The 8,218-nt window shown below is 33.8% G+C and overlaps 1 protein-coding gene across 2 annotated transcripts; it reads right to left on the reverse strand.

Annotated features, from left to right (window-relative positions):
- On the reverse strand, nucleotides 924–2,622 carry LOC105165221 (60S ribosomal protein L22-2-like). Of its 2 annotated transcripts, none has more exons than XM_011084163.2 (3): nucleotides 2,490–2,622; nucleotides 2,137–2,399; nucleotides 924–1,320 (listed from the first exon to the last, which is right to left on the reverse strand). In XM_011084163.2, the coding sequence occupies exons 2-3, from the start codon at nucleotides 2,370–2,372 to the stop codon at nucleotides 1,176–1,178; spliced, it is 381 nt and encodes a 126-aa protein (XP_011082465.1). In that variant the 5' UTR covers nucleotides 2,373–2,399; nucleotides 2,490–2,622; the 3' UTR covers nucleotides 924–1,175. The 2 variants fall into 2 exon arrangements, with proteins under 2 accessions (XP_011082465.1, XP_011082466.1); XM_011084164.2 differs by having other exon boundaries at nucleotides 2,137–2,392; nucleotides 2,490–2,565.

Genomic DNA, 8,218 nt, shown 5'->3' on the forward strand with positions numbered 1-8,218 from the left:
TCAAAAAATTCTAATTAATCAATTTTAAATTAATTATATAATAAGTATTATAATCTAAAAAATTTGATTAATTGCGTATCAAGTATATTATATTTTCTCTTAATTAAATTAATTATGTGACAAGTATTACAAAAAATTTAATTAACCACGTAATAAATATATTACATCTTCTCTATTTGATTAAACCAAATTTAATCAAGACAAAAATTTTCCATGACATCAACCCCCCTTCCCCCCTCTCTTTGTTTTGATCAGAAATGGCATTCAATTTGGGAAATCGATTTCCTTTCATCAGAAATTTTTATTTGACAAAACTTTTTCGTGTTTTAAGAAAGAAAACAAATTCACCAGATTGTGAATATTGTGAATAAATTCTGAAAGTATAAATCTCAAGTTTTGGGAGGAAATTTATTTCTTTCCCTGAGAACCCTTTTATTTCTTATGAAGGAAAAATAAAAAATAAAGCTTTAAATTAATCCTGTTGTGAAGAACAATAAAAAACAAAATGTGTTGTTAGATTGTCAACTTGCCTACTTGATCTTGCAACTTAAATTCGCAAGACCTTGGCTTTGGTTAAGAAATTTCGCACGTGGTGATGCCCGCAATACCATGTCGTTTCCCGGTCATGTAAGATCGGGTATTGTGTATGTATCATATCACAAATGAATGGTGTTACACGTGTAAAGCGACATTTCCATATCACGTACAAAACCAGCACCCACCCAGAAACAATTATTTAGATCGCATTTAACCCATTACAGCACACATTGCCAATAGCTGAACGCGATACCTAACTAAAATGAATAAATCAAAACTGAACACTTGTACTCCAATGAACCAATCCAAAACACAATTGAGCGCAACAAGTAAACGAGGCAGGACTAACTCACCGGAGTCGTCGCCTGTTCATGAATAGACAAATAAATCTGATTATGGAATCATAATAAAGTAGAGCATGAACGATATCAACGCCGTAGCAGTACGTGATGAGATGGTGCATAGTGCTACTCTGTTACTTCGAAGAAATAAGAAGCATTGTAAAGAGCATCACATTCACTAAAAGCCATACCCTGTCTTTGAAATCCCACAAGGTCCACAGAACAAACAACATAAATTGATCCAAAATTGGTTCAGACAACATTGGGCTGAGCAAAACATGACACCAATCTGTATATTTAGTCTTCTTCCTCTCCCTCTTGCTCAGCAATGTTGAAATAGCGTAGCTCATACACATTCCTGTCTTTGTTGGAAGCAATCACCCGAAGCCAATCTCTAACATTATGCTTCTTCAAATATTTCTTAGTCAAATACTTAAGATACCTGCAAAAGCAATGACAATCAGTCCCACAGAATACAAAGAGAACGCAAAAGACAGCATGGAATCAAACAGGTAAAAGTTATATACTTGTACGATAACAAGTTACAAATTTATATTCTGATCCTCTAATATATACCAACTTAACCACTATCCTCTGATTTAACACATAATGAGACCGTTTTCCCAAACTCGGAATTGCAAATCCTTCAGAGCAGCATTTGTAAGCACTTCATAGTTCACATTGCAATTCCATTTGGCATGGAAACAGAGAATGAAACTATGTCTTGCATTGTACGAAAAAATGAACAAAGGCACTGCTGTCTGATTCATATAAAAGTTAACCCCAATAACCAAATGCAATCAACAAAAAAGGAGTCTGTTCGGACCAAGAATTCCAGGGTGAACAGACAAAAATAATTTCCTTAATTTGGTTTCCAGGGGAAGCAAAACAAATTGTTGGTACAAACAAACTGCTGCAATGCATTTGTCAAAATATACATAGTTTCTTTTTCTTTTTTTTCCCATGCCACAGGCTTACATTTCCGAAATTCACTTTTCGCTGATTCAGATTTCCTGGAACCAGAACTGGTAGCATACAAGAATCAAAAGTGAATAAAAGGAAACACCATAACGAGGATTTCAGGTACTCAACCAACATGAAAATTTCCCAGGACCCACATTCTGAAGTTCCAGAACCAATTAAATCACGGACAAGCTAACATTACGAAGAACAAACATACAGGCACCATTCAAGCCAACAACAATAAACTTTAAAACGCGAAAATAAACTAATCTAACTAAATCCAAAACCAAATCACCTTTTGGAGAAGGCGGAATCGGCGGTGACAGTGATCTTGTTCTTGTCGCGGGTGACAGTGACAGAATCACCGAGAGCGCCAGCTTTGCCGCCAACCTTGATCCTTTCCTGTAAAAACTTCTCGAGCGAAGCAATCTCCATGATCTTATCCTCCACAGGCTTCGAGCAATCAATCACGAAGCTCGCTCCCTTCTTCTTCCCTCCTTTCGCTCCTGCCGCCGCCGCGCCTTTACTCATCTTCGCTTCTGGCTTCCTGCCTACAAGCTAATCAACAAATCCAATCAGAAACATCAATTTCGTCTAGGACAGCGCATATATACGTAGAATGGAGATGAAATGGAGCTGGGAATGTACCTCTTACAGGTTATGCAATCAACGGCCGACTATGTGAAGTGCGCGTTGCGAGATTGAAAATAAATGATAGACGGGTTTATTAGGGTTTTGGTTTGGGATTAGCTCACAGTTTATCTGGGCCAATTGGGCCTGATTTTCAACATAATATGGGCCTCTTCATCTCATACGTTTCTGTCTATTTTTTTTTTTCTCTCCAACTTTAGGTTTTATTTCTTTTCCCACAAATATTTATTTTCTGCTAACTAGTCGTTACTGCATGCAGTCTCTATAAATATATAAAAAAATTATTATGTAAGATAAAAAAAAATTATGAAAAGAAACAATCGTGATGCGAGGGAATAAAAAAAAATCATGGAAAAAACAATATGGAGTAAAGAGGGAGAAAAAAAAATAATTGTAATTTTAAATTTATTAAAAATATAAAAATTGATATAACAAAAAATGACCATGAAGAAGTAAGATGGGAGAGAAGCGTACATTAGCGGGTTGAGAAAAAAAATTATATCATAAAATTATTAAAAAAATATTAAAATTACTATTTTAGTAAATTAAGAAAATAAATAAATTATAGGATAAATTTAAGTATTCAAAAGCTAGTATAACGAAAGAGATCTTTTCATAATAGTGTAGATAAATCATTTTAAGTAATATAATTTTCACGTATAGGAAATTTCTTCTTCATTTATATAAACAATTTCAAGTAATATTTTGTTAAAACAACTCATTATGAACTTTGAAATATCCATAACCAAATGTTGAGTGTTCTCTTTTCATGTGGTTAGAATTTGAGCAGCAAAGTAAACGAAAAAATTGCGCACCATACAGTTAATATTTGACTTAGATGTAATTATTGTCCCGCACTTATGAGAGAGTGGCAAAAAAAGAATAGTATAAATAGGGGTGGTATTTATGTCCTATATCTATCGAAATTTGCGTGTTTATTATCCTTTGACCATTTTACCTTTTTGACGATAAAGTTTTTATAGTCTCTTTTCATACTTTTAGTTTGGCCCAACATGCTTTTGAAAATAAAATTAAGTTTTTATAAATTCATATCTTGTTTTGACCGCATTGCTCTAAGGTATTTCAAGTTCTCGATTTTACGAACTTTCTCTAACCACACTACCGCAACAGATGGTTTGTTTGTACTTGGCTCCTTCAGCAACAGAACAGCACAACTCTATTTTATTTCCTACCTTAGGGTATAGAAGATACTCCAAAATAGAAACTTAATAAAATTTTGTATGAATAGGTTGAACCGGATTCCTTTCTTTATTGAAGAAATATATTAAATATTACATAAACTATTTAGCCTCTCATATGAAAGAAGACTTGGCTCATTATGAAAGCCCCCATAAAAATGAGAATTAAAAACTACAAAGATTTGAAAACTCAAAATATTATGCTTTGAAAAGTTAGAGAGAATTTTCGATGATCCACATCTGCTTCATTGCCTCCTTATCTATAGCCGTCCGCGGATTTCAAACTTGTTTTTTATGACATTATTGCGTTTGTCATCACCTTGTCCTTTCCAACTATTGGTCATAATAGCTTATCGTCCATATGATCGATAGCTAGTTTTTCTGCTTTTCCAACTGTTAGCCTTTGTCGTCTTCTGCCAACAGCCTTACTTTTGAATTTTTACATTCTATAGTTTTAATTTGCCATATAAAAATTCTTTCATTTACCCTTGCCAGGTTTCGGTTCGGGTTTCTTTTGGGTGACCCGAATTTTTATTTCGAACAACGATTTTACCTATTTTTCAGTAAGGGCATACATGGTTATTCCATTGCCCAACATCCAACATATTGTATGTCTTCATCCTCGTGGTCTTTGTTGCAAGCAGTTCATTCTCCCATATAAGCGTTCTCTTTTTCTCGAACAAGTCTCTACAAACTCAGTGATTTTCTCTATCATGGAGTTTAACAGGAATAATCCATTTAATTTGTTTGAGAAGATTTCAAATGGATACTTCACTTTTGTCTATCTCGATGAGACAGACCTATAGACCACAAGCTCTCCTAGTAGAAATATCATCCTCATTTATGGCTGATACAACAAAGCTTCTCCTGAGTCAGCTTTGATTCTGTTGAAAGCTACCATGTTTGATCTTTGCAGCTTGATGAAATAGAATGTTAGCTGAGACCCCTTTCCCGTTGTTTTTGGAGCTGTTACTATGAATTTTAACTCCAGAATATAGCCTCATTTTAAGTGGGGATTATTTTTCCATGAGTCATAGACCACCCCACTGATCCACTCTGGAAGTTTTGAAATTTTCGAAAAACTTGATGACATGGTATGAACTGAAGCCAGAGCTCTAAAATCATACTATTGTCGGACATCTTTTGATTTGGACCGATCTAACATCATTTCCACATTCGCTGGTAAACCTGCCAAGCAGAACAAGAAAATATCAATTAATTAGTATTAACCTTAGACGTGTTAGTCATTAATCTAAGGTTATTCTCTCCCTCTTTAACCCCAAAGGTGTTGGTTGACTTGCATCAGGAGTTTGCACTTCCTGTGATCCAATTGTTATCGTTTCACCAGAGTTTGGAGATGGCCTTGTGCAATCGGTACTTGAATCCGACGCTACACGTTTAGAGCCATGTACTTTAAGGGTATGTTTAGGGTCATGCTCCCTCAACTTGCGAGTCATCACCGATGGCGATCCCTTTCAAATTGGTTCCATCAAGTCATTCCATAGCTAGGTAGATGCCAATATGGAACTTTTTATCGTGACCTGGACAGAGTCAAGATTAGCTCTTTGTATTTGTCCAGCTACTTAGGCATTCACCGCTATCCATCCAAACTTCTTGTCAAGCTCCTTAAGATTTTCTCTAAGGTGTTTGAGCCTCAACATGATGGTGTTTGCTTTAGATGCCTCCATCTCTTGTCAGGAAATCTACAAGAACATTCTCATGAGATTTTATATTGATATTCTGCTTGCCATCTAATAATACAAGCTTTCTCAATTTTAAATTCTAATTTGCTTTTTAAGAAAGTCCTAACATTAGTATTGTCAACTTTTAATGTGAAAGTTTTAGCAAGTAAAAATAGAGGTCATTTCTTAAAAACCTTCTAAACTGCAATGAACTCCTTCTCGTTAATGTGTCAAACTTGAGCTTGTTGTGCTGAGAACAACCCTCCTATATATTTACAAGGTTCTTCCCCTATAGTAGTCTTTTTTATGAGCGTTGCTGCCCATCTATAGTCATTGGTGTCTCTGTAGACTATCAATTCATGATCGTCTTATGGTATCACAAGCTTTGACAGGTTACTGCAAACCTGTTTCAGTTCCCGAACCCTTTAAGTGTGAATTTTTTTTTTTATTTCCACTTTGAACTTTTTGTTTTCTTTAAAAGTGGTCGGAAATCCTTTTAGTATCTTGTAAAATCCTCTATAAAGATACCTGCAAAATTAACAACTCCCAAAAAACTCTGCAAATGCTTCTTGTCCTTGAGCACATCTCCAAAATTGCAAATTTTCTTCAAAATATGTTCATGTAACTCAATACTTGTCTCGTCAATAAGAATTCTTAAAATTTCAATTTTATTGACTACAATAGTAGCTTTCTTCTCAGAAAACACTAATCCCTCTCTATTGTATGCATCAAAAAATTTTTAAAAATATTTACTATGATATTTCATATTCTAAGATGCAATCATTATGTCGTCAATGTAGACAAATATAAATTCAAAATTATTATCCATTTTTCTCTAAAGTATCTGGGGTGCATTAGCTAATCCCATTGGAAGAACATTCCAGATATATTGTCCATATAGTGTGGAGAATGCAGTAAATTTTTTTGATTCACTCTCCATCTTGATCTGATAAAAATCATATTTGAAATCAAATTTAAAAAACACATTTCCATCTTTAATGCAATCAATCAAATGTTCTCTACCATGAATGTAATAATCATCAAATTCTAATATTCTATTAATACTTTGACAATTAATTACCAACCTGGGTTTATCTCTCTCAATCTCACCATGGTTTCTTACCGAAAAACGAAGGCTATTATAAGCAGAGACTCCAAGCTCGATGAGTCAAGATTGATATGCTCTTTGATGATCTCCTACATATCTTTCTTATCCTTCATGTTCATCTGAATAAGCTTGTATCGAACATACTCGTACTGAAAGAATTGGTATGGCCCGGGACTTTCAAGAATGCAACGAAGCATGAAAATAAGCATATTTAAATTCTAAATCGAAAAGAGAATTAGTCCCTCAATCTTGGGCATTCGGCACTCAACAAGTATAAAACAAACTTGAATTAAACAAGTAGCTATTGAAACATAGATTGACGGACATGAAATTTTACCTTTCAGATTTGAAAACTTTCTTTAAACTTTTCTCCTCCAACCGTGTGCTTTTGCAAAGATCAATGAGATCTCCTCTACGTCGAATACACACTACACCATAAGGTGGTTTACACCAAACCTTGCTAGAGGTAAAGTATATGTAGTATAAGAGATTGATTATATTATTAACTTAATATATCGAACTCAAGAGGATTTTGCTCTAACTTGAAACTAGTTCAAGAAGAACAAGAATAGAGAGAAAAGAGAGGGATAACAGAGGTAATGATGATAAGTTATGAGAAGAGTGTTGTCTTTTGTATCATATACAAATAGCATATACACAAGCCTCTACCACTATACACACACACAAGAGAAACCTCATGTACTTGTTGTATGTTTACATGTATATATTGCATGTCAAGTCAAAAATAGGTAGAATGTGTGCCGCCATAGTATATTACCTACTAGTACCATAAGTACTCAAGTAATAACTCCCTCATTCTTACAAATTCACATATATATATCACATATATATATATATATATTTATATTCAAGCTAGGGCTACATATATATATATCCTATTGGGCTTTATACAAAAATAAATTAAACCCATAGGCTTGGCCTCCATACAATTAATCCAATCAATTCTTAGAAGTCCAAATGAAAGTTATTTGATCTTATCAGATAAATCCTAGCCCATAGCCCAATCGATGGATGTCAAGACCACAAAAAATAATTCGTATGAACACTTTTATAGAAGTGAAAGTAGGGTCGGTTCCTCAAGGATTGGCTTTAAGTTGATTCCTTCAAAAAAAAAAAAAAAATAGTAGGAGATGGTTTGATTTTGAAGAGAATAAAAAATTAAATTAAACTAGGGAGATAATAAAATTAAAAGGGATAAATATAAGAGAAGACTTTTCCGATTAAGATTGGGTTCATGCTTGATTCCGTTGGCTGGACATTGATGCAAATATAACACTCATTTAAATAAATAAACCAGTTATGGTCATTGGTACGACCTAATGGTCTCACCTTTCCTTACCTTTTCGTCAGCCAAGGTATGACCTGGGAACGTCCACAAGATTTACATTAACAGCATTAAAAATTAAAAATGCATGATTTTAATTAACAAATTCCTATAATTGTTCATTTAAATTAGATCATTCATTTCTCATAACATAATTAACTACTGTGACAATCAATCATGTTATGTTGCTACTAATTATTGAACTAAATAAATAATTACACGAATTTGCAAAGTTCAATTAGCAAAGTAAACCTTCTTAATAACGAACAAGTGGCCACAATATTCATAAATCAGATGTTTGTAGTAAGAGCGCAAGAATAACATGAATACTTATTTTAACGAGAGTAGCAAACATAAATTAGATCTCACAACATTTATAAATAAAGCAATCA

This window comes from Sesamum indicum, linkage group LG6 (genome assembly GCF_000512975.1).
Source record: "Sesamum indicum cultivar Zhongzhi No. 13 linkage group LG6, S_indicum_v1.0, whole genome shotgun sequence".
Lineage (NCBI taxonomy): Eukaryota > Viridiplantae > Streptophyta > Magnoliopsida > Lamiales > Pedaliaceae > Sesamum > Sesamum indicum.